Source organism: Triturus cristatus, chromosome 3_2 (assembly GCF_964204655.1).
Source record: "Triturus cristatus chromosome 3_2, aTriCri1.1, whole genome shotgun sequence".
In the NCBI taxonomy this organism is placed as follows: Eukaryota; Metazoa; Chordata; class Amphibia; order Caudata; family Salamandridae; genus Triturus; species Triturus cristatus.
Window position 1 is genome coordinate 406,271,706 of NC_140584.1, and position 27,177 is coordinate 406,298,882.

Below are 27,177 nucleotides of genomic sequence, written 5' to 3' on the forward strand. Positions count from 1 at the left end.
ATTCCATTACTTACACTGCAACAGCAAGCAACATACAGGCCGCAGAGAGTACCACAGTGGTCTAACAGTTGCAAACCCTCACCTGAATGAAGCCGCCAGCCCTAGCGCCTGTGGGAAGGAGGTTGCCCAACCAGGAGCTTCTGCATCCCCTCGCAGGCACTCCGTGTTCCAGGAGTAGGGCTTAATGCCCAGCCTCTCTATGGCGGGGGCAGGGCCATTTTTCTTTACTCCTCCTCTTGCCATCTGTGGAGTTCAAAAAACAGAGGTGTGCGACGATACAGCTTAGGACCATTGCTACAACTTTCAGCCCGCACTGGCAATGCACCCTCAGCTCAAACCAACGACAAATAGGCTAGCAGCAAACTAACAGATGCTGGAACAGACCACTATTTTGATCTCTTGCAGCCACAATTCTTAGAAAAAACAATGTCTACATTATCAGGGTACATTTCAGAGATTTTAGGCTGGACAGACTAGTGGCTTGCTCCACTTGCACCTCTCGTTCTGCACTTATGAGCGGGTGCTTGGTCCACGGGAGTGCTTGCGTGCAAATTTCTCACAGCTCCTTAAGAAAAAGAGACCAGCACTCGCGGGTTAGACTCCAATGCTTTATTGAATTAGTAATACGTGCACAAATGCGTTTCGGCAAAACTGCCTTTATCAATGGCCATTGATAAAGGCAGTTCTGCCGAAACGCGCTTGTGCAAGTATCCCTAATCCAATACAGCAATGCACACAGAGTTACTCTTCAATACAAAGATTTATAATGTGTTCAATACCTCTACACACCTACAGTGCCTTAGGAGCACATGCATTTTTAAACACCTACACCGATTGGCTGGACACAGGCTGCACAAAATCAGGTAGAAAAGTAATATGGTAGCTAGTTCCTTCTCTCTAAAAATACAGAAACCCCCTCTTTTTTTCTTTGGGGTTTGTACAATGCAACTGTATTTTCAAGTACACAGGGTTACTTTCATGACATTTCTCTAAATACGAGGCTATAGGATAACTCCGATCTTTGTTTGATAGTGCACGAATGCACTGCAAAATTCTTATGTGTGCTGGTAGAGCGGTACTTCTAACATACAATTTCTCACACGGGCATTTCAGAGTGTACACCACAAAAGTAGACTTACAGGTTAAGTTGCCTCTAAGTTTTACACTCTTTTGTACCCAATGATGTCAAATTTTCGGCATTTCTACAGGCTTCGCACTTAGAGCACTTTCTAAACCCTTCATGTGTGTTGAGCCATGTTCTATTCACAGTCCTAGTTGTGAAATCACTTTTAACCAAATAGTCCCTCATAGACCTAGGTTTCCTGTAGGTTATCTGTTTTTTTTTGGTCACTACAGTATCCAAGACTGTGTCCTGTTTCACCAGGTGGCAGTATTTATTCAAAATGGCTTTAACTTTAGTGTGTTCTCGGTTATATGTGGTTATAAAACTGTGTGGTCCTTTCTTTTGGAATAGCTTCCTTATTACAGTGTTTGAGGGGTCAAAGAGGACATCTTCCCTTTTGAGGGCCCTTGCGTTTTTGAATGCCCCTTCCAAGATAGATTTTGGGTATCCTCTCTGGATAAATCTATTCTTCATATCCTCTTCTAACTTTTTGAACTCCTCTATTGTGCTGCATTCTCTTCTCGCCCGTTAAAATTCCCTAAAAGGTATGCTCCTAATGTGTGGCACTGGATGTGAACTCTGTGCATGCAGGAGGGCGTTACCTGCTGTGGGCTTTCTAAAGGCCGTGGTCTCTAGCTTTTCGTCCCCAACCCAGACCAGGATGTCTAAAAAGTCCATTGTGGTTGTACTCATTTTTCCTGTGAATTTCAAATTCAGATAATTTGTGTTGATATCACATATAAACCTCCTTGCCTCGCTCTCTTTGCCCTGCCATAGCACAAAGACATTGTCTATATACCTTAGCCACAATATGATCTGGGTCATCCACTGTCCAATGGTTGTGCCCCTGAGCACCTGCTCCTCCCACCAGCCCATATGCAAATTAGCATAGATGCGGGAGAAGCAGGTACCCATTGCAGTTCCTTGCTCTTGTTGGAACAGTTCATTGTCAAACAAAGATATTCCTAGTTAGGCACCAATTCATAATTTCCAGCAACATCTGGTTATGCAATGCAAAGCCTATAGGTCTCATTCTTAAGAAGTGCTGGCCCCAAGTCCATCATGGTGTCTAATACTCGTATACAATGAGGACACATTGAGTCGCCACTACCTAAACTATTAAACAAACTAACACACTTATTGGATGATGTCGTCAGTGATGTCATCACTGATGTCATAGAACATGTCATGAGTGATGTAATGTGAGGTCATAAGCAGTGCATGGCGAGGGTGAAAATTATAGCTAGCTCTGCTAATTATAACTGATGAATTTCTTTGTTTTTTAATGTTAATGTTGTCACTGACATATTCACCTAACTATTACGTTTTGTATGAGTGAAATGGGAGCCGAAATCTAATGTCCCTGTAACCTTTGTTTTTTTCCAGTATAAAATATATAACATCTTTTTCCAGTGTATTTGTCTTCACTGAAAAAAACTAAAGGTTACAAGAAAGTTATAGTTATGCTCACATTTCACTTGTACAAAACCATTGAAATTCAGCAGTTATAGTTACCTGTGCTAACTATAACTTACACCCCGCAGTGCACTGCTTATGACCTCACATATTACATCAGTCATGACATGGTCAGTGTCATCACTCATGACATATATATTTTAATTCGGTGGGTTATGGACTGGGTCTTGTAGGACCAACAAACCTTGCATCATTAACTAAGGCTTTAGTGTCCTGTACATTTCAACATTTGATGCAATATGTTATTGTTACGGGGTATGCCTGCAATACTATACTTGGCAACCAACAACAATTTAGCACTTAAGAAATGTATTACTATTTCTTTAATTCTTTTTTAATGGCTGTGTTTTCCTGTCCAGCAATGTATGTTTAATTGTCAAAGTGCAAATACAGGTTGTGTAAGAAGCATCTTAGTGCAACAATTTGTATGGTACATAAACAAAAAAGGGTTCTGGAAGTTTAGGATAGGGAGGCATTGATGGCATGAATAATAAGTAATAAAGATGTGGACAGTACATAACCATCATGGCATTCCTACCTCTGAATCTCTAATAGTGAATGATATATATAAAATAATTTGAAGTTTCAATTAAAGTTCTACTGTGACTTATGATCCCATTTCACCTCCTATTGAAATAAGAAGCACATTTTGTATTTCTAGTACGTTTCACTAGTGAGATATAGGTTTTCAAAGCAATATCTAATGTTGTCCCACAAACTAAAACATGCCTACAATTTTCAATCAACAGACAAGATTTTGTTTAGGTAAACTTTACCAAATGAGAAAGAAAGGGGCAGAAAAGGAAGATAGCGTAGAGCCGACAAGTTACAATATCAAACTCAATGTTAACAATTCATGGTGCTTTCTAATTTAAAAGTGAGTTTGGCTATGTTCTTTGTACAGGTTATTTCCAACTTACCTGCAGTATCATCTCATCCAAAGTCAGCCGGTTTAAGAGGTCGTCAACCCTCTCTTCCCAGGACAGGGACGGGTCCAAGAACGGGTACTGCTGACCCAATGCATCCTTGGTGACCCAGAGCAGCAGGGCGGTGACGATGAGCATGGCAATTCCCTGCATCCTATGGTCCTTTGGAACTCAGGCCCAAAGAGTGTGCAAGAACATCAGGTGCACACAGTTGGGATGAAAGAGGGAGACACGCCAATTCACTCTGTACTTAAGTATCAAGAACTTTAGGCTTCAGAAAAAGGTGGCTTCATCAACAAAGTGTAACACAAATAGCTTTGATGCAATGGGACGTCTGGTTAGCCTGAGAAGGAATTATTTGAGTTAGTATGCTTATTATAAAAAACAAAAAAGACATTATTAGTGAACAATTCTTCAAATCTAAAATGGCCCCGTAATTCTGTCACCAGCGAAGGCAGTTCTTAGATATCAAGGACCAAAAACCCCTAAGTGTTGGAAAGAGGGTGGGGTTTACATTTGAGAGGTGACTGACTGAGGACCCAACACCCTGAATTCCTTATTGTGAGACTCACCTCATTTCATTACGCTTCGGTTCTTTCATCATTGGGAGTGCTTAGAAACAGGCTGAGTAGGTGCTATATAAACACAGAGGTTTAGTAACCCATTGCACTGTACATTTCCAATTCATGTCCGTTCTCTTGACAGCTAGGGTAATTCCTTAAAGTGGGATGTGATTGCACAATAAACAAGCACTGGCAAAGCCAATAGGTCAGGACTTGGAAAACCTGTAGGTTTATTTCTTTTTTTGTGTAAAAAATATGCAAGACACATTAAAAGTTTAAAAGTACTGAACAGTAAAAATGCTGCCATTTAAAGGTGGTGTGCATAGGTTTGCAAACAAGTAATAAAGCAATGGCAATGTCAATGTCAATAGCTTTATAACTGAAAGGGTCTCTTCAGTCGCTGTTGAGTTTAGACACTCAATAAATCATCATCATGCATACACAATATTCGACAAGTGTTTGTAAGATAAATTAAAAGAATAGAATGAAAGTAGAAAAAAGAAAACATGCTGACACCTAAACTTGGTGGAATATGCTTCCAATATAAAAATAAAATTAAACATAGTAGTGTGTTCCTATCTTGCAACTGTATTGTACATAATGCATCACTGATTTAAGTTCAATTGTAGCTGCCACATTTAGAAGCAACTTATTGGCCGTCTGGGAGCTGTTAAAACAATACACTATGTACATTACCATTCCAAAGTAGCCGCTCAATGAACATCCACTGGGCACATAGCTTTGAATACGATAGTCTATAGTGCATCACTGTTGTACTAAGTCAATGTGGCCAAGATAATGCTTCAAAACATGGTGGCCAGCCTGAAAGGTAAAACAATAGATAATACCATTCCACGATGGCCGTCCAGTTTAGACATCGTGACCACACAGGATGCAGCACCCTGGCAGATTAAATAAAGGGCAAACAAGCAGACTGGTAGGACTGGTAGGTGAGCTGCAGGAAGCTAAAAAAAACGAGACCAAAAGACATGAAAAAGGACCTATAAATGGAAATGGTAAACTGGCAACCAGACCAGTCAATGGAGAGTCCCTGTTTTCATGTGAATGTGCTCATGCAGTGAGTACAAATGCCTCAAGGGGCTTACTCACAGGGCAATACAGTCAGTGGCAGAAATTGGCTAACTGATTGCCTCATGCAGTATGATCCCATGGGAAGAAGCAGAATGAGAATAGCACTTGCACAGGCAGAAGAGGGCATGCCCAAAAACCCTCTGTGCGTGTATATGTGTGTAGAGTGTTTAATATTTTTTTACGGGGGCCTGACTGACATAGTTCTACTTAAGAAGGTCTAACAAGGATTACCACAGTTCTAATCATCTACCCCAAAGGGTTTATCCCTGGAAGTAACAAACACTAAAACACCTTGCTTAATGAGTTAATCTGTTAGATTCTGTATAGCAAAATACTAGCCTTCAGCCTTCAACACAGTGCAATAACAATTCACATTTAAAGGCAGAATACCTTTTTGTGTACCTTTTTGTCATAAACAAATCAGACTTATGGGATCTTACATAATTGTTTTGCAGTGAACCAATCAAGCCTATTTCCTTCATCATTGGCTTGTCACCACAATGAACTGAAGCCTCCTGTATTGCACATAAAACGGTAAACATCAGATGCACAGTCGTAGAAATACAAATATATACAGATTTATTGTTGACAAAACAATAAGCAACCCCTGAGAAAATGACATAACAAGCATTATCACATTGCAAATCTTCAACTCCATGTGTTTGTCTGAAGAGGTAACCAAAACCCTTATCTACTGTGGTAATCTGTGACGTTCCATGTAAAAAAGTTTCTGTCATTAGCCTTTAACACAATGTAACAACAAGGCACCCTTAAAGTCCTGTTTGTGTTAACAAAGGCTTTTCATTATAAACGGATCAGGCTCATTGCCTTTGTTGTAACTTTTCATAAGAAACATATCAGACCTTTGGCATCTGGCATACATTTTCCAAAGAACCAATTAGGCCCATATCCTTTATCATTAGCTTGTCACCATGCCCAACTCACCCAGGACTACTGAATTCTGCCTAGGCTTTCACACAGGGCAATTTCAGCCCAAAAAGTCAGAAAATTATATATATTTAGACAGAAATACAGCTGGAAAAACAATATTCAAGCACAACTTTTTAAAAAAAATTAATTGGGGGGGAGGGTTGGGGGGGGAGTTTTATGTAGCGCGAACTAGACCCGAAGGTATCAGAGTGCTTTACATGAGCACTAGTTGTGTTACAGAAGAGCACATACATTTTTTTTGTTAGGCACAGGGAAATTAAGTGGTTTGCCCAGAATCACAGGATGTTGAGCGTCCCTGCTGAGACTCAAACCTGGTTCCCCAGCTTCGAGGTCAACCGCCCTAGCCATCCTCTCCTTAGAGAGTTCACAAGGATGATCAAAGTGCATTTCCCTCATAGAGGGAACACAGAAGGGGAAGCCAACAACAAAACCTTTGCCTACCGTAGTGATTTGTGAGAACACTTGTAATGCAAAGCCTGCATCCATAGGGTGTGATAACAATCCACGCTTAAAGTTCTATTCGCTTTAAGATGTAATTTTCATAATAAACAGTTTACAGTTCCCAAAAAGGCAGAAACTGTAATACAATCAGTCTTTTTCAATGGAACCGCACAACTTCTGCCAATCAAAATCTGTACTCAGGGAAACAAACAAATAGGCCGCGCAAAAGTCCCTCTTTGTAGTACTCCTGAAAGATTTTTTAGGTCTCGCCTACGCAGCGTGCTTGCGCTGCTTAGGAGGGCCTTTAGCCATCGGTCTTCACTTTCCAAGCACTGCACTAGTGCTTGTGGTGGCATCCACCTTGCAGGAGCGAGCAGCAGCACGTCACAAGCACGAGTGCAGTGCTTGAAAAGTGAAGACTGCTCTCCTAAGAGCACGTGCGTGTGCCTCTCTCCTCGCCCACACGTCCCGGCCACTCACTCGCTCCGCCCTCTCCGTCTCCTTTTTTTGCTTGCGCTTCTCTCGCACTTCTTGTTCTAAACATTCATCAGTTTTCCACCCTTGTTGGATATATTTTATTAACGAGGAATCCTTTAATACTTTTATGCCAAACTCTGGCCTATCTTATTTGATGTCTCTTACTCAAAGCGACCGTCACTCTAGTTAGCACCATTTTTGTTTTAAGCTTCCTCTGTGGGCGCCACTTTATTTGCTCAACCACATCAGCACCCACTCAAGTATACCAGTCTTTCTCTATTTCCATTCTTGCTACGGGCCGAATATTTTATTATATATGTGCACTGCCTTACCAGTGTGCTTGAGTACTTCTGAGCACTTTCTATTAGGACAGAAAGGAGAAGTCTTTGCACACACAGCCTTTTTCCCTCCATTAGTGATCTCCGGGGACGTTCATCTGGCCGGGACTGAGAAATTCTCCAACTTAAGTCCCTTCCATGGACACACAGATGTCACCTTTGACCCTGCCCTACAGCCAAACTCCCCAACGTCTTACTACTTTCTACCCCTGCGGGGCTGTCCTGTTCACGTCCCAGGATGTGCACTTCAACAACCGAGCCTTCCTCCTCCAGGCCAAGGTAAATGCAGTTCCTCCCTTCTTTTCCTCATCAGGGATCGCATTTCTTTAAAAAAATAAATAAATAAAAAAAGAACGTCAACCCGTGAGCACTAAAGTCAGTCTCTAATGTATAGAGTTTTGTCTCCCCCACCCCCCATTTCAAATCTCGTCACCCCTGCCTATTTTCTACCCTGCAGAGAAACTTGACCTAGTCGATCAAGAGATCCCAGAGACTTTGCATAAAGGTGTTATTGCTCCTGCTCCAGCCAAGTGTGGTTTTAAAAGCTCTATTTTCCTAGTACACAAGAAGGAACAAGCATTTGCAATGCAATAGGTCTCGCATTTACGCGAGTTTGAGCTATTGACATTGCAAATGAAAATGCCTTTTATTTTTGTTTTTTAAACATAAATAAAAGGCATAATCATTTACAATGCCAATAGCTTAAACTCACGTAAATGTGAGACCTATTGCATTGCAAATGCTTGTTTCTCTTGATCACAAAAGATATGACAGAAGGTATGATATCAGTTGCGCTATTAAACCAAACCTAAAAATGACTCAGCATGAAAATATATTTTAACCTCTTCTTTGCCCATGACGAGATAGTCTCGTCATGGAGCACGGTTGCGCTGTGCCCATGATGAGACTATCTCGTCATGAACCCCGCCCGCTAATGTAACGGCCGGCACAGGAGGGGGAAAGGGCGGGGCACTGAAGGGGTTAAAGAAAACTTGAAGGAAAGTGAGTGTGCACCACCAGCCCTGGCACTGAAGTAGACTACTTTTTACGTGGATATGCACAAGTTCACAAGCAAAATGCTGTCACTCACAATGAAGAGAGCAAATGACTGAAATGTGCAAACCCGTTGTCCATATGTTTTTGCTGTGGTGGGTAGAAGCAAAATGTGATACACCTGAACAGACCAATGGGCTGCCTGAAAAGCCTACGTAGGTGTATATGCATGCATGTATTTTCATTATACATGTGTTAGAAAACATGAGGCTGGCGAGTCAGCTACAGCCGTTGCTGGAGCAGAGTTTTCTGTTTGAAAATTAGTTGGTTTTTGAAGCTCTGGTATGTCTATTTGTCATATTAATTTATTAACTACTAGTAATTAATTATTTGTCTTGTGCAAGTGTGTTTATATTAATAAATCCGTTTGTCCTAATAAGAGAGAGTTACACGTGGGTACGCATAAATGTGCTGTTTAATAATAACGTGCGTGTTTTCATGTTTAAACGTTGCTATGTGCTGTTTATTTTTGAGCACAAAACGCTTTCCGAATTAATGTTTTTCTATGTTGCAAGTGCTAGATAGATACATACACATAAGGGTATTAGTGGGATTAGCACTGTTTAATCACTATGCTGTGGTAACGTTGTTTTTGTTTCTTTTAATTAAGATGGTCTATTGTGGCCTATGGTGGCCTAGACAAAGATGGCCGATTTTGTAAGCCTGGCCTCGATTTGAAAGTAGAAAACCGTGATGGGAGAGAGCCCTGCTGAATATGGTCCTGAAGTCAGCTGACCACAGTCCTTGCTTGCCTTGTTAAAATTTCTGTGAGGACAGCAGCAGCCTGGGTAATCTCCAAGTGAAATGGAACGTCCTTGGCAGCCTTGGGAAACAAAGGAGCCTTTGAGAAAGACTCTGAACTATGGTCTCATTGCCGAGGAGAAGTAGAACTAACAAGATACATTTATGTTTCTTGGTTCCTGTTCCGTAGTCTTTATTTTGTGATTTTTCCTGAGCGGAGATTTTCAAATGTAGCAATGTTACATCCTTTCCTTCTCGCTCTGCTCAGCGGTCCAGCGGACATTACAACTTTTCTATGTATCTTTCCTTTGTTCGATTCATTATAAGAATTGTTAGCCTAGAGAGGCCACTTGCCACTTGCCATTTGCCTTTGCCGCGTACCGAATCTGCGTTGCTGAGGATTGATGCTGAAGGGACTTCGTCTTGAGAGACTTTACCGAGAGACTTGTCCTGACCCGTTCTGACATTTAGCTAGAATAGGTAACTTTGAGAAAAATGATTTATTCTGATTGATTTCCATTTTGACTAATTTTAGATAAAGCAATATAATTTGAACATGGTGTTGGATATTATTTCTTGTCAATTATTGAGTATTATATTTTGATTATTGCCGTATAGGTTGTATAGATTATGTTTATGGACAGTCATAATAACCAGGTCTTATCGACCTCGATATAGATGCAGGGTGACTAGGAGTTTTCTTTCCACAGGTTTATTGCTGGTAGAGTATTTGAGCGTATGTTAGTGTAATGGGCCCTAGCGTATGATGAATATATGTGCGTGTAACTGTGAGATTACTCTATCTGTGGTAGTGGGAATATTATACACACCCTGATCTCTATCAATTTCCTGGTAGCAGAGGATGGTTTCGATTCATCGTCAGCTGGATTACCGACCCAGCACGCTTCCGCTACGCCACTCTGCCACTATAGGTCCGGTTATGCCTGTGTTTGACAAACAGAGGACAGGTGAAAATGGACTGGTGATTCCATATGTTGGGAATAATTTGACAAATTCAGTTGGTCCTTCAGGAGATTCAGGCAAAAGAGCAGAAAGAAGTGACCTGAGACAATCAAGACATGACATATGTAGTGAAATATTGGATACTAGTGAAGCTAGTTGTTCAGGGATGCCAATTTTAGAACCGCAGAAGAGAGTGGTTCCAGTGAGAAAAACTGCTGAAATAACAGTTGAAGATTTGAATGATTGGATGAAAGTTCTACAGAAAAAAGATAAAGATTCACAAGTAATTGACGTGGCTAGGTTGCGTGTAGAACTAGAAGAGCTTGTTACAGGAACAGTTCCAACAGAAATTCTGAAGAGTCATCATGATGGTGAGTTAATGTTTATGTGCAAGAACATTACCTGGAGAGCAAGAAATACACATGACAGGCTAAGAGCAATAGCGAATGAGCAGGGAGTTGACATTGATAAAGTGAAAGCTTTACAAAAAACCTACAGGATGGATTTTACAGAGAAGGATATTGAAAATTTGAATGCTACTGGTAGAACAGGACAGATTAAGGAAATGGTAGCATTATTGCGAAGATGGGGTGATGTAGAAAAGTGGAAGGATAGGTGGTATAAGAAAAGAGAGGAAGCTGAAGATAGAACAACTTATTCAGCATTTCCAGTGAGAGAAAAAGAGAAACCGGTGGATAATTATCCTATGAGAGAAATACCTGGAGGAGGATATGTACATGTTCCATGGACCAGACAGGATATTTTATCATTCACGAATGATTTCCCTCGATTGAGAGAAAAGCCCGTCGAGTGGTATAGGCAGGTAGATAGGTTTGTGAAATTGTCAAAAGTGCTGTGGGTTGACCTGAATAGTCTGTTTGATATAATTGTTCCAGCAGACTTGTGGACTGAGTGTAAAATAGTTGTGAGTTGGCCTACTGAGGAATATCCAAGAGACCCAAGAACAGGGGCTCCAGATCCAGAGGTAATGAGAAAGTATGATCAGGTGATGGTATACCTGAAGAGTAAAGTTCCTGCAAAAGAGACAGACTGGGTAAAAATAGATCGAACACAACAGGAAGCGAAAGAATCAGTTCATGCTTTTTACGAGAGGCTGATACTAGCATTTAAACAATTCAGTGGAGATGAACACCTGGGTGACAAAGATTTGAGTCATTTTGTATACAGATTTGTATATGGCCTTAGACCTGAAATTGGTGAGAGAATTCGTGAGCATACAGTGGATTGGCAGAGTAAGAAAGTAGATGAGATTCTGAGACATGCGAAATACTTCAGTGATGAAATTGAAGCGAAACAAAGAAAGCTGAAAGAGAAAGCAATGTGGGCACAAGTGAAAGTTGCGGAAAGACAGGAAGCACAGTTAGTGGAACAGGCGAATAATCCAGGAAACAATGCAGGGAATAGACCTAGATATGCAGGGAAAGGAAAAGGAAGTCTTGAGGAAGCGAAAAAAAAGTTTCCTTGTCACAACTGTGGCCAATTGGGGCATTGGAGATCAGAATGTCCTAATCCACCATTAGTGAGTAATGAGAATAAATCCTTAAATCAACAGGTGCAGAATGAAGGAAATAATCAACAGCAGCAACAACAGAAAGTTGTGAGACAGCAGAGTCAAGAGCCAAAACCGCCCTTGCCGCAGAATAAAGGGTTACAAAAGTATAATCAGGATTCAGGATTCTACAATGATGAACAGGTAAACAAACCAAGACGTTCAAACAAGGTACAACAGTACTTGTTAAAGAGTGAAGGGAGTGAATCTGAGGGTGATTATTGACGGTGCCGAGGAGAGGAAGAAGAGTGCATACTTGGTGCAACTCTAGAAATAGACCAGGCAGGACCATTTGTGGATGGGAAAATAAATGAGGAGAGTGTTACTTTTTTGGTAGACACAGGTGCGACAAGATCAACTGTCAGGTCAACAGATGTTAGAAATCTTCCTCTCTCGGATGAAGCAATCCAAGTAGTTGGTGTAGCCAATACGCAAATCAGAACACGTCTTACTGAACCAGTAAGAGTACAGATAGGGAAATTTTCAGACATGCACAGATTCATTGTCTGTGACACGAGTCCAGTGAACCTGTTAGGTAGGGACTTGTTGTGCAAGATGAACTGCACAATTTTTTGTACACCGGATGGAATAGCCTTTGAGACACCAGATGAGGATGTTTTGTACCGAGTGACTCTAGAGAATAGAGAAAGTGAGTTAATTGGTGCATTTGCTGTGTTTAATCCGGAGGATTTGCCTCGAGAGCTGAGAGACACAGTGAAAAGGACAGTTTGGGATTTTACTGGAGAGGATGTGGGATTGATGGATAATGTAGATCCAGTGAAAATTGCAGTAAAAGAGGGAATTACATATCCTAACATTCCTCAATACAAAATGACACCAGAAATAATTGAAGGAATAACTCCTATAATTGAGAAAATGATTCAGCAGGGAGTCCTGAGAGAACTACTGAGTAGTCCGTGTAATTCACCGATAATGGGACTAAAAAAGCCTAATGGGAAATTTAGGATCGTACAGGATTTGAGAAAAGTTAATCAAATTGTGGTGGCATGTTGTCCTATCATGCCAAATCCATCAGTGATCCTGTATCAAATTCCACATGATGCCGAGTGGTATACAGTAATTGATTTGTGTCATGCGTTCTTTTCAATTCCATTACATCATGATAGCCAGCCGATTTTTGCATTTAGGTTTGGCCAGCGTATTTTAGCATGGTGTCGTATCCCACAGGGGTATACGGAGAGTCCTTCGATATTCAATCAGTTATTGAAAAAATCGTTGGAGAGTTTGATCATGCCTGAGAGCTCAGTACTAGTGCAGTATATTGATGACCTACTTGTGGCATCAAAGACACGTGAAGCTTGTGAAGTAGATACCATAGCTTTACTGAATCATCTGGCCGATGGAGGGTTAAAGGTATCTCCAGCTAAATTGCAATTTTGCAAGAAAGATGTGCATTATCTTGGACACAATATTGAAAAGGGTCTGAGAAAAGTGACGGATGACAGGATCAGAATAATCAGAGAAATGAAAGCCCCAAAAACTCAGAGGGAAGTGAGAATGTTCCTGGGGATGGTGGGTTATTGTCGTCAGTGGATAATTAATTTTTCTTTGATAGCAAAGCCACTGATTAAACTGACAAAAAGTGAGATGACAGACCCATTGGATCTAGATGCAGAACAAATGGCAGCATTTGAAGAGCTCAAAAGTAAAATGTGTGAGGCTCCAGCTTTGGGTATGCCTGACTATGAAAAGGAGTTTGAGTTGTACTGCAGTGAGAGAAATGGATGTGCACTTTCAGTGTTAATTCAGAAGCATGGATTACTGAGAAGGCCTATTGCGTACTTCTCATCGACACTTGACCCTGTAGCTGTGGGTTTACCAGGTTGTCTGAAATCTGTGGCTGCAACATGCAGAAGTCTGGAACAAAGTGAGGGAATCATAATGGGATATCCTGTAAGGGTATTCGTACCTCACAATGTGGCAATTCTTTTGACAAGAAGCAGAACCCAGTACATGTCACATAGTCGGTTGACTAAATATGAGAAAGTGATTCTAGGAGCATCAAATGTGACTCTTGAAAGATGTGTGAATGTGAATCCAGCGACACTCTTGCCGGATATTGAAAACGTGGGTGTAAAGATGGAAGATGATCATGATTGTTTGGATGTGCTTGAGTACTGTACAAAACCGAGACCAGACATAAGGGATCTTCCCTTGCATGAGAGTGATCATGTGTTGTTTGTGGATGGATCATGCCTGAGAAATGATAATGGTGTGTTATGTGCAGCATATGCGGTGTGCAAAGTTTCAGAGGTCATGGAAGCATCACCATTGAAAGGAGTGAAATCTGCGCAAGTTGCTGAATTGATGGCATTGACAAAAGCTTGCGAAATTGGGAAAGATTTGAGGACAACTGTGATGACTGATAGTCAGTATGGATTTGGAGTTGTGCATGATTTTGGCCAGCTTTGGCTACAAAGAGGTTTCTTGACATCGAGTGGAACTCCGATAAAGAATGCTGAAATGATTGGTAAATTGCTTGAGGTGATACAGCTGCCTAAGGAGTTAGCAGTTGTAAAATGTGCTGCCCATGGACAAGGAGAAGATTTTATAACGGTCGGAAACCGTTACGCGAATGATGTTGCGCAATACTGCGCCAAAACAAATCAGTCCATTAATCGGGACCGAGAGGGGGAAATGTCTTTTCTCTCTGTGATGTTTACTAATGTCTTAGAAACATGGGATGAAGTGAAACAGTTGCAAGATGAGGCAGGAGAGGAAGAGAAAAAAGATTGGATTAAGGCAGGATGTGCTCCAAGAGAAACAGACCATGTTTGGGTCTACAGAGATGGCAGACCAGTAATGCCTAACTCCATTTTGTCGTCAATGGCAAGAATGTATCATGGCCAGGGACATTTGGGGAGGGATGCGATGGTTAGGTCATTTAAACAAACCTGGTACAATGCAAAGTTCAGGACAATTGCAGAAAGCATCTGTCAAAGGTGTTTGGTTTGTCAGCAATTTAACACTGGGAAAAAGACAGTGGTGAGTCTGGGAACAATAGGCAGAGAAGGAGGTCCTTTTACAAGAATGCAGATTGATTTCATTGAAATGCCCCAAGTAAACAGACTGAGGTATGTTCTAGTGGTAGTCTGTTTGTTTTCAAGGTGGGTGGAAGCTTACCCGACTAGAAGAAATGATGGAATAACAGTGGCAAAGTTACTGTTAAGGGAGTTGATTCCTAGGTACGGGTTTCCAGTAACAGTTGAGTCTGATAGAGGTGGACACTTTCAAAATGAACTCATGGGTTTGATTTGTGAAGCATTGAAAATACAGCAGAAGCTACATTGTGCATACCGACCAGAGGCTTCTGGTGTGGTTGAGCAGATTAATGGCACAATCAAGAACAGGATTGGAAAAATGTGCTTAGCCACTGGCATGAAATGGCCAGATGTTTTACCTCTAGTGCTGATGACTATTAGATCTACTCCAGATAGAACTACTGGCTTGAGTCCGCACGAAATAATCATGGGACGTGCAATGCGCCATGCATTTGTGCCTGTCAATAAGTTGGTGACAATAACTGATGACATGATTTTGGATTACTGTAAAGGCCTGGCTGACGCAGTTCATTCTGTGTTTCACCAGGTTGGAGAAGAAGCTACCACACTTGAGAAGAAGCAAGCCCATGATCTGAGTCCAGGAGACTGGGTGAGGATTAAGGTACACAGAAGAAGAAATTGCTTGGTTCCAAGGTGGGGAAGGCCGAGACAAGTTATTCTGACTACGACAACTGCAGTAAAATGTGCTGGAGTGAAACACTGGGTACATGCAAGTCATACTCTGAGAGTTCCAAACCCAAAAGAAGGGACTGGTAAAAAAGTATTTTGAAGAGTCAGATTCCAGTGATGATGAAGATACAGAATCAGTGAGGAAAGAAGCAGGAAAAGCTTCAAATGAACCACTGCGAGTATCAGAGAAAAGATCAGATTCTGTAAGAAAGCCTGAAGTTTCAAAAAACAGTGAAGGAAAAAGAAAAGAAAAGAGAAATTTCACAGAGACTACTCCTGAATCGGAAGAGGAGGAGATTGAGGAACCACTTGAGATTATACTTGAAGAAGTAGGGTCAGAAGAAGATAGAGAGGGACAGATTGCGGAAGACCCCCGAGGAGGTGTAGGGAACATTCTTGATGAGCTAGGTGAAGGGACAAGTAGACAGCAAGAAGATTGCGTGTCGGAGACTCGAGGAGGGACAGAAGTAGGGAAATCTCAAACAGTGGTGAAAGAATCTGTGGAAAAGAAGAAAACTGCTAGAAAAAGAAAACAGAAGGCACTTGAAGCAGAATTGGATGATGAGAATGAACAAACAGAGGGTCGAGTTCTGAGAAAGAGAACTTGGATTGGAGAAAGAAGTAATAAAGAAATAAAGCCGAAAAAGGTGATAAAAGGAGATCGTTGGCCTAACAACAGAGTTAAGAGGCTGAGATACAGAATAATAAGAGCAAATACATCAAAAGCTGAACAAGTGAATGAAGTATCGAGTCAAAGTTCAAAAGCTGAAGGAGAAGAATCAAAGGAATCAAAAGAACCAGTAGAAATAAAAAGAGTAAGAAGACCCAACCAAAAGTAAAGATCACCGGAATGGTCTTATGTGGCACTGTCTGAAGAAGGAAAAGAAGAAACAGTGACTCGAGATAATCCGGAAGAGATCTTGAGAGAAGTGGTTGAGGAAGATACTGGTGAAATTCTGAAAGTACTCTTGACTGACATTGGAGAAGAGTCAAATACTGAGGATTTTGATGTTGGAGATCTAATACAATTTGATGTTGAAGAAATTGAAGTGAAGAATGACAAGTATCCAAACTGAATAAAGGAAGGATTCACTTGGATTAAGTGAACGAAAGGATCATTTGGAAAAACTGAGGGAAAAAAAAAATTTTGGAAAGAATTGTTGAAGAATTTAAGAGTTCCAATTTCAGTAGTGGAGTAGTAGAGGCTAAATTAAAGTAGTAAAATGGCTAACATAGAGGATAATCGAAATAGATGTGCCTTCTTTAAAAGGTGGTGTAGGATGTGCTGCTGCTGTACTGGATTATTAATGCTTCTATGGGGTGTTTTAGTTTTATTAGTTACTTTTAAAGTTGAGTTTGAGATGCATACAGAGAATGTGACAAATGTAGAGAAGAATTCGCAAAAAGTAGTTCCGATTAGAATTAGTAATACTTACATACACAAAGATAGGTCAATTAATAACTTTTCTAGTAATGTTTTTTCAAAATTGTTATATGAATATGTGAAAACAATGGAAGTGAGGGATTGCTACGTTTGTATGCAATTACCTGCATCCGTTTCAGAGGGTGTTACTTATCATCATTTACCAGCTACATATGGTATTTCTTGTAGTATTTTAAGTAGTGTTTTTTATTTGTTAGGGAAAGTAGATTATAAGATGTCTAACAGAGATAGTATTTTTGGGCATTTGCCAATGAACGAGGAGCTGAATCCAGCTAAAGAAGCTAACACTTTTGGTGAAATTTTTATTGAAGAAAAAGGATTAACATTAGATTACATTTTTAAGAATAATTTAACTTGCAGTCTGAAAGGAGAGGAGAAAGCTTGCCTGGATATGGTAGAGGAAAGGAGATTGAACATGCAGGAGAAAACAGGAAAATATAAAGTGAGTGAGACAATTTGGGACATTGAGATGGGAAAAGAGTTGAAGAATGGGGCTAGTCCAACTTTAGCTTTAGATGCACCACAGAAGGGTAAACTTTGCATTACAAGAAGGAAATCCCAATATGATACATATTTTGTTGGGACTAGTGAGTGCCATGATACATACTTCATTGCAACAGGTTGGGGTTTCAGAGGTGGAGAAGATACAATTTTTCCAGGAGTATACTATGTTTGTGGGAACAAGGCTTATTACAAGTTGCCTGACCATTGGTATGGCACGTGTTATGTGGGCCTGGTTTTTCCAAAGATTTTTCATATAGATAAGATAAGAGATGTGGAACATATTAATTTACTAATGCGTTTTAAGAGAGAAACTTGGTCTGAAATAGTGGGTGATATTTTTGGAGTTTTGATTCCAGCAGTGGGAATTTCTTTGAATGCTTATGGAATTCGGAAACTGTCCACAGTGGTTGATCGCTTATCGACAAATACCGCTGGAGGGTTTCTTTTGGTGAATACGGAATTAAGTGCCGTACGTGCCATGTCTATGCAAAATCGACTTGCCCTTGATATTCTATTGGCCAAGGAGGGTGGAGTCTGTGGAATGCTGAAAGTTCAACATTGTTGCACTTACATTCCAGACGAAAGAAAAGACCTGAAGGTCTATATCAAAAATGTTACTGATTTGCATGAAGAATTAGTACCACTTGAAGCTGAGAATTTATGGACTAAAATAGCTAATAAAATGATAGCTGTTAAGGATTTTATTGCAAAAATAGGTAGTACTATTATAGGTAGAATATTGTTTCCTTTAACTTGTATAATTGTTGCTTTATTGATACTGAGATTAGTGTGTGTGTGTTGTAAAAACAGGGGAGGGAAGAAGAAATTGAATAAAGAGAAGAAAAACAAGAGGTTGAAAAGAGAACCGCAAGAAATTGAATTGGAAGAATTGAGGGAGAGTGTTTACTTAGAGGCAAAAAGGGATGATGAAAGAGTGACTGGTGTGTAATGTTGTGTAAGGGGAAAAAGACATTTCCGATTTCTCCTAAAATGGGACTAAATTTTCACAAATTTTTTTTTGGGGTTTATTTGGTGATAAAATCACCAAAGGGGGGATTGCTGGAGCAGAGTTTTCTGTTTGAAAATTCGTTGGTTTTTGAAGCTCTGGTATGTCTATTTGTCATATTAATTTATTAATTACTAGTAATTAATTATTTGTCTTGTGCAAGTGTGTTTATATTAATAAATCCGTTTGTCCTAATAAGAGAGAGTTACACGTGGGTACGCATAAATGTGCTGTTTAATAATAACGTGCGTGTTTTCATGTTTAAACGTTGCTATGTGCTGTTTATTTTTGAGCACAAAACGCTTTCCGAATTAATGCTTTTCTATGTTGCAAGTGCTAGATAGATACATACACATAAGGGTATTAGTGGGATTAGCACTGTTTAATCACTATGCTGTGGTAACGTTGTTTTTGTTTCTTTTAATTAAGATGGTCTATTGTGGCCTATGGTGGCCTAGACAAAGATGGCCGATTTTGTAAGCCTGGCCTCGATTTGAAAGTAGAAAACCGTGATGGGAGAGAGCCCTGCTGAATATGGTCCTGAAGTCAGCTGACCACAGTCCTTGCTTGCCTTGTTAAAATTTCTGTGAGGACAGCAGCAGCCTGGGTAATCTCCAAGTGAAATGGAACGTCCTTGGCAGCCTTGGGAAACAAAGGAGCCTTAGAGAAAGACTCTGAACTATGGTCTCATTGCCGAGGAGAAGTAGAACTAACAAGATACATTTATGTTTCTTGGTTCCTGTTCCGTAGTCTTTATTTTGTGATTTTTCCTGAGCGGAGATTTTCAAATGTAGCAATGTTACATCCTTTCCTTCTCGCTCTGCTCAGCGGTCCAGCGGACATTACAACTTTTCTATGTATCTTTCCTTTGTTCGATTCATTATAAGAATTGTTAGCCTAGAGAGGCCACTTGCCACTTGCCATTTGCCTTTGCCGCGTACCGAATCTGCGTTGCTGAGGATTGATGCTGAAGGGACTTCGTCTTGAGAGACTTTACCAAGAGACTTGTCCTGACCCGTTCTGACATTTAGCTAGAATAGGTAACTATGAGAAAAATGATTTATTCTGATTGATTTCCATTTTGACTAATTTTAGATAAAGCAATATAATTTGAACATGGTGTTGGATATTATTTCTTGTCAATTATTGAGTATTATATTTTGATTATTGCCGTATAGGTTGTATAGATTATGTTTATGGACAGTCATAATAACCAGGTCTTATCGACCTCGATATAGATGCAGGGTGACTAGGAGTTTTCTTTCCACAGGTTTATTGCTGGTAGAGTATTTGAGCGTATGTTAGTGTAATGGGCCCTAGCGTATGATGAATATATGTGCGTGTAACTGTGAGATTACTCTATCTGTGGTAGTGGGAATATTATACACACCCTGATCTCTATCACCGTCTCTAGGTCAGACTTAAAAAAATACACTGAATTAAGCAAGTAACAAAGAAGGGCTCATATTCACCAACATGCTCATATAAAGACAGGACAAAAATAAAAGGACATATCAACGCATTCAGTTGACATACCAAGGCACATCCGTACACATGCAAAGAAACATTCAGCCACAGAATATATATATTATCTACTGGCGGTCGCCAGTAGATAGTTATAGTTAGGACCGTGTTTCCATAGGAAATCCGCAACATTCTATTTGGAATAACTTTGGCGCCGATTGACGAATCCTCGTGAAATTTTCAAAATAGGTGGGGCGCTCCGCTCCGCTCCTTCCCTGAAAGTCTCGGGGTGAGTCGTCAAGCGGGGGCTGAGAAAAAGGGGGGGTCCCAAAACACGTTTTCCCCATGCATTTTTCCATAGGACCTTTAGTCCAAGCTACAGCCCGAACGGCTGAACAGAATTACTTGAAATTTGGCAGAGAGGTAGTCCTAAGGTCAGGGATGTGCCTTTTGCAGGTCTGGTGTAAACAGCGCGCGCACAGTGCGTGAAGCGCACCTTGCGCGTACGCTACGCGCACGGTAAAAAACCTTTAAAAAAACCATAACATAGCATTTTAAAAACGTACAAACTCACTGAAAAAACCATAGGTTTCACACACGTTATAGTTAGGAATTAGCATTTAAAAAACCTTGCAAATTCACTTAAAAAACCATAGGTTTCACACATGTTATAGTTAGCTGGACATTTCACTCGTGAAAAACCATTGAAATTCCCCCGTTATAGTTAGTGCAGGCAACTATAACTCACGCGACCGCAATCCTCTGCTGATGACGTCAGATATTACATCACTGATGACATATGTGTCTTTCTGGAAAAAAAATATTTGTAATATATGTATAGCTAAAGATTAATGGAAGAAGACATGGGTAAATAAGTGTCTAAATACAGTGATGTAATATCTGACGTCATCAGCAGAGGATTGCGGTCGCGTGAGTTACAAGGTTTTTTAAATGCTAATTACTAACTATAACGTGTGTGAAACCTATGGTTTTTTCAGTGAAAAAAAAATAAATATAAATATATATATATATATATATATATATATATATATATATATATATATATATATATATATATATATATATATATATATATATATATATATATATATATATATATATATATATATATATATATATATATATACACATATATACACAGGAGGGATGACCCTATGTGGGCAAACTCACAACCAAAGCCATATTTCTGAAAGGAAAACGGATATGGTGGCAAGCAATAAGCAGACGTGTACTATGTAAAAACACAACATACATGGGTGGATGAATGCATGCGTGAGTGTACAAGTAGACAGACTGGATGGATGTAAGTGAAACATGACTATATTTATGGGGCGAAAAGGCAGATCAATAAAAAAAATGTAAAGTGTGTTTATTGTACTTTGCTGAATTCGCGGGGTTTCATGTGCATCCTACGTTGACATTTTGCTACAGTGTCTTTTGCAGGCGAAGTTACGACGTTTAGGTAAACTATTTTCTAGATTCCTCACAAAAAAGAAGTGTCTAAAAACTCAAATTCCGAAACGTTCATGTTGGTGTGTGTAGTTCTAGCAGTCAAAACGCACTCCAAATCTTTTTAATGTGAGGGAGGGGTCCCAGCAAGACTGAAACGGCGAGCAGATTAATTGTATGAAAAACAAATCTTGGGAAAAGAGGGCATGCACTGGTTTTGTCTCAGCTCGAACTGCTGTGCCGTGTACACGAGTAATGACAGCAAATGGCCGAGTTCCTCGTGTACAAGGAGAGGCAAGGAGCATTTACAACAGGGCAGTAATGACATAAGGAGACAACATGCGAACAGTGTATCATCTCAATATCTTCACTTCCTTGAAGTCTTGTCAAGCAGGAATCACAAAGCGCACAACTTCGCACACCAGAACTGACTTCCTTCTTCTTGTTTTCTACGAAGCACAATTGTCATGAATGATGCTACTGCACCACAAAAGCAAAATCTAATGATAGTAGCACAAGGTGAGAGTCACTAAGCTTTTGAGGACGTGCAAGGAAAATGGGACTCTTTGATTCACAAAGACACGGTCTGTTTGTGAAGCTGTTCCAGTGATGACTCTGGAAAAGACTTCATTTGTAAGTGCAGGCCTGGCAATAGCTTTTGTGAGGCCCTGGTGGTCTCAAACGTGATGCATGACCCTGATTTCAAAACAGCATAAGCGGACTTCTCTACATTTTAACAAGCTTTAACAAAGCTAACAGGTCTCACCTATACAAGTGCTATTTCAAATGTGTTGTAGCCATGTTGTACACAAGGGTGGCTGCTGTTCAGCATGGCTAAAAGTTAGTGGGGTAGTGGAGAGTGGCGTGCAGTGTCGTAGCGTGGCATAGAGTGGAGTCGTGTAGAGTGACAGAGTGGTGTGGCATAGAGTGGAGTGGCCTAGAGTGTCATGGATTGTCGTGGAGGAAGGAGAGTGGAGTGGCGTAAAGAGGAATAGTGTCATAGAGAAGAGTAGATTGTTGTGGAGTGGCGTAGTGTCATAGAGGGGATTGGCATAGAGTGGAGTAGAGTATCGTGGAGGGAGTACAATGTTATAGAGTGAGGTAGATTGGAGGGGCGTAGAGTGTCAATCAATCAATCAATCAATCAGTGACACTTATAAAGCGCGCTACATACCCGTAGGGTCTCAAGGCGCTGGGGGGGGGGGGGGGGTGCCGCTACTGCTCGAATAGCCAGGTCTTCAGCTTCTTCCTGAAGGAGAGGTGGTCTTGGGTCAGGCGCAGGTCGGGAGGGAGGGAGTTCCAGGTCTTGGCGGCCAGGTAGGAGAAGGACCTTCCTCCTGTAGTCGCTCTTCGGATGCGGGGGACGGCGGCGAGGGCGTGGTTGGCTGATCGGAGGTGGCGCGTGGGAGCGTAGAAGTTGACTCGGCTGTTGAGGTAGCTCGGGCCTTGGTCGTGTAGGGCTTTGTGTGCGTGGGTGAGGAGGCGGAAGGTGATTCTCTTGTTGACGGGGAGCCAGTGAAGGTCTCTCAGATGTCCGGAGATGTGGCTGGATCGTGGGATGTCGAGGATGAGTCTGGCTGAGGCGTTCTGGATCCGCTGGAGTCTCTTCTGGAGCTTGGCGGTGGTACCGGCGTAGAGGGCGTTACCGTAGTCCAGTCGGCTGGTGACGAGGGCCTGGGTGACGGTCTTCCTGGTCTCTGTGGGGATCCACCAGAAGATCTTCCGAAGTATGCGTAGGATGTTGAAGCACGCCGAGGAGACGTTGTTGACCTGCCTGGTCATGGAGAGGAAGGAGTCCAGGATGAAGCCCAGGTTGCGTGCATGGTCTGTCGGTTTGGGTGCGGTGCCCAGGGCGGGAGGCCACCAGGAGTCGTCCCAGGCGGAGGGTGAGGAGCCCAGGATGAGAACCTCCGTCTTGTCCGAGTTCAGTTTCAGGCGGCTGGTCGTCATCCACTCGGCTACCTCTTTCATCCCTTCGTGCAGGTTGGCTCTGGCGGCGGCGGGGTCGTTGGTCAGGGAGAGGATCAGCTGGGTGTCGTCGGCGTAGGAGATTATGCTGAGGTTGTGTTTGCGTACGATGGCCGCGAGGGGGCTCATGTAGACGTTGAAGAGGGTGGGGCTCAGAGATGATCCTTGGGGGACGCCGCAGATGACTTCGGAGGCCTCTGATTTGTACGGTGGTAGGCGGACTCTCTGTGTTCTTCCGTCGAGGAAGGAGATGATCCATTCCAGCGCCTTGTCCTTGATTCCGATGTTGCTGAGGCGCCGTACTAGGGTGCGGTGGCAGACCGTGTCGAATGCTGCGGAGAGGTCTAGGAGGATGAGGGCCGCTGTTTCTCCATTGTCCATCAGGGCTCGGATGTCATCGGTGGCGGCGATGAGGGCGGTCTCGGTGCTGTGTTTGGCTCGGAAGCCGGACTGTGAGGGGTCGAGGGATCCGTTCGTCTCGAGGAAGGCGGCCATCTGCTTGTTGACGGTCTTCTCGATGACTTTGGCTGGAAACGGGAGAAGCGAGATGGGGCGGTAATTCTTGAGGTCGGTGGGGTCCGCTGTTGGTTTCTTGAGTAGAGCGCTGAGTTCGGCGTGTTTCCAGCTCTCGGGGAAGATGGTGGTGTCGAAGGATGTGTTGATGATGTCTCGCAGGTGGGGTGCGATGACAGCGTCGGCCTTGTTGAAGACGTGGTGAGGGCAGGGGTCGGTCGGTGATCCGGAGTGGATGGAGTTCATCGTGCGGGTGGTGTCTTCGGTGCTGATCGGGGTCCAGGCGTGGAGGGTGGTGGTGGGTGGGGGTGGTTGGTCGGTCATGGTGTGCGTTGGTTGGTTGTTGAAGCTACTGTGTATGTCCGTGATCTTGTTGTGGAAGTATGAGGCGAGGGAGTTGCAGAGGTCTTGCGATGGGGTGATGTCGTTGTTTCCTGCGCTGGGGTTGGAGAGCTCTTTCACGATGTTGAAGAGTTCCTTGCCGTTGTGTGCGTTGTTGTCCAACCGGTCCTTGAATGCTGTTTTCTTGGCGGCGCGGATCAGCTGGTGGTGTTTCCGGGTGGCAAGTTTGTAGGAGGTCCTGTTGTCCGGTGTCGGTTCCCTTTTCCAGACTTTCTCGAGGGCTCGGAGGTTCTTCTTGGAGCACTTGAGTTCGTCGGTGAACCATGGGGCCTTCTTGCTGCCGGGTCTGCTAGGCGGGGTCCTCAGCGGGGCGAGTTCGTCCGCGCAGTTGCTGATCCACTTCGTGAGGTTGTCGGCGGCCTGGCTGGGGTTCGCTGAGCTGGCAGGAGGGTGCTGGCTCAGGGAGGTGGCGAGCTGGTCTGCTGAGATCTTGTTCCAACTTCTGCGGGCGGCTTGTTGCTGGTGTTGGTGGGTCGTCGTTCTCTTGAAGGTGAAGTGGACGCAGCTGTGGTCCGTCCATTGAAGCTCTGTGGCGTGGCTGAAGACGATGTCTGTGCTGGATGAGAAGACGGCGTCGAGTGTGTGTCCGGCGAGGTGGGTGGGGGTGGACACCAGTTGCTTGAGTCCCAGGTTGGCGAGGTTGTCGAGCAGGGTGCTGGTGTTGTGGTCGTTGTTGTTCTCCAGATGGAAGTTGAGGTCTCCCAGGAGGATGTAGTCAGCGGAGGGGAGGGCATGCGGGCTGACGAAGTCGGCGATGTCCTCGCTGAATTGCGTGCGTGGTCCAGGGGGTCGGTAGATCAGTGTCAGCCAAACAGCGGCCAAGCCCATGGAGGTATGACATCATAGTCACTTCTATGTAGTGTGCTGCTTCTCACCTGCATGAATCCCGTAGGAATCTGGGACTTTTTAGTGTACCATTTTGTCACTGAATGTTCAGGAGCTGGTTTTCAGAATACTCCCATCATATTTTAGATCCTAAGTTTATTCTTTTAATTTATTAGCAGTATATTTACAAGCACTCTTCTTGTTTTCTTCTCTCTTTTAACACAGGGGGTCTCATTTTATCTCCTTTTATCTTCTCCTTTGAGAGATTTAACCTTCAGCCAGGCCTGGCCAGGAGAGCTACCGGCTGATTCACTTTTTCCCACGTTTTTACATTACGTACCTTTCTCTGAGAGTACCCTTCTCTTTCAGGTAATTACGATTGCCCTGAGGAAGACTGTTTTAAATTCTATCTTATAGGGTCAAAATGTTGACATTATATCAAGCATGTTCATTTACTGGGGGGCATATCAACACCGTGTTCCTACGTGATTTATACTTCTTGTTGACTCAATTTATGTCCTGATGGTTGATTGCTCTTTTTTCTTTTATTTCCGTGCGTTGTGCACTGTATATATTAATTCACAATATTTCACCTGATCGCGTGCACTGTGCTATCTATCGCATGTAGCACCTGGATAGTTGTTGAAACTGTCATTCAAGGAATTTTTAATATGATTATTCCAATCATTAAATCTAAATTTTGTTTGTGTAACTTTTCCTGTCATATTTTTTGCTAGTGGGAATTGTTTATCATACATACTTGACATGTTTTTCCTAACGTTTGACTTTGGAACACTTTGTATTATAAAAGTCACTGATTATCATCAGCGTCCGCCATGAATCAGGCCCTCGTGGACCTCTGTTGGACTCCCTCACCCTAACGTGAAAAGCGAACAATGGATCCACAGCAGATATGGAGGTGACTGGAGTGGTGGAGCTCTAGACCGGATATGGAGGCTCCAGGATCAGGAAACTTCCCTGTCAACCTAATACTGAAATGGTCTTCATTGTTTGTGGTGCAAAAGAGAAACTGAGGCCCTGGGGGAAAGGCCTGCTCGTCAAATGGCATGTGCATGTGCTGTCGGCTGAGAGACTCACTGGAAATGTGTCTAGTTCATTCTCACCTCTGGCTGTTTGCCTAAAGAGTGTCCCCAAATGCAGTGCATGGACGGCTTGCACTGCAGTAGGGTGCTCCTAAAAGTCTCCATCCTTGATGCTACGCCACTGCACAAATTTGATTTTACACCTAAATAGGTTTTTGTTTATAAATGTGATTTGGGCTCCTAAGTGTTTCCACATTCCAGCTGATGGTGGGCCAATGGTCATTTTGGCACTTTATGTTATTTAGCACCTAAATGTAGTAATGTCTGTAAAGGTGAGTGAACACTAGGCGTGGGTGAATTTCCATTATGCTGACATAATCTCACATAATTTGAGTAATTCACATTAGGCTTGCTACAAAAAAAATCCCCAAATTACGCTATTATATCATGTTGTGTAATTACAGGCCATTCCTGGAAAAAATGTAGAGCAAGCACACAGAACAACATAAGTGACCATAGGATTTGCTGCTTTTTGCGTTTTTTGCACTATTTTTTTTACTGCAAAATGTGTTGTTGCATCAGACGCATTTCACACTAAAATATGTTTTTGTATTTTGCATAATTACGCATATTTTTTCTAAAATTTTGCGTGATTATGCAAAACCAAATGATGCACGTATCTCACTTTCCTAGATAACACCTAAATAGGATTTATGCTTCTGAAAGTTTGTCACACTCATGTTGCTTTCAACCATACAATATGTCATATTGACCCACACCTTTACATCACACATACACATTATATCCTATGGGATTCATTTTTCGGCGGACGGGATATCCGACGCAGTAACCCACCCGCCAAGATCTAAATCAGGCCCACACTCCAGCTGGCATTGAATAAAGAGTGTTTTTTACCCACATTTGATTTTGCACCTACAAGTAATTTTGCAACCAAATGTGTTTATGATTCTATATGTTGCTTATGCTCATACTAGTGTTTTCACCTGCCTGATGATGTTGCACCAAATGAGTTTCTGCACCCAAATATTTTTTTCCTACTGAAGGGTGTTTC

General features: G+C 42.2%; 1 protein-coding gene across 1 annotated transcript in view; it reads right to left on the bottom strand.

Annotated features, from left to right (window-relative positions):
• The window catches only part of LOC146857440 (uncharacterized), a 103,764-nt gene that overhangs the window by 69,354 nt on the left and 7,233 nt on the right, over positions 1-27,177 (bottom strand). The window contains exons 2-3 of the mRNA XM_085647959.1: positions 3,520-3,868; positions 83-243 (exon numbers count right to left, since the gene is read on the bottom strand). Coding sequence (XP_085504085.1) covers positions 83-243; positions 3,520-3,678 — 320 coding nt within the window. The 5' untranslated portion in view covers positions 3,679-3,868. The remainder of the gene's footprint in view (positions 1-82; positions 244-3,519; positions 3,869-27,177) is intronic.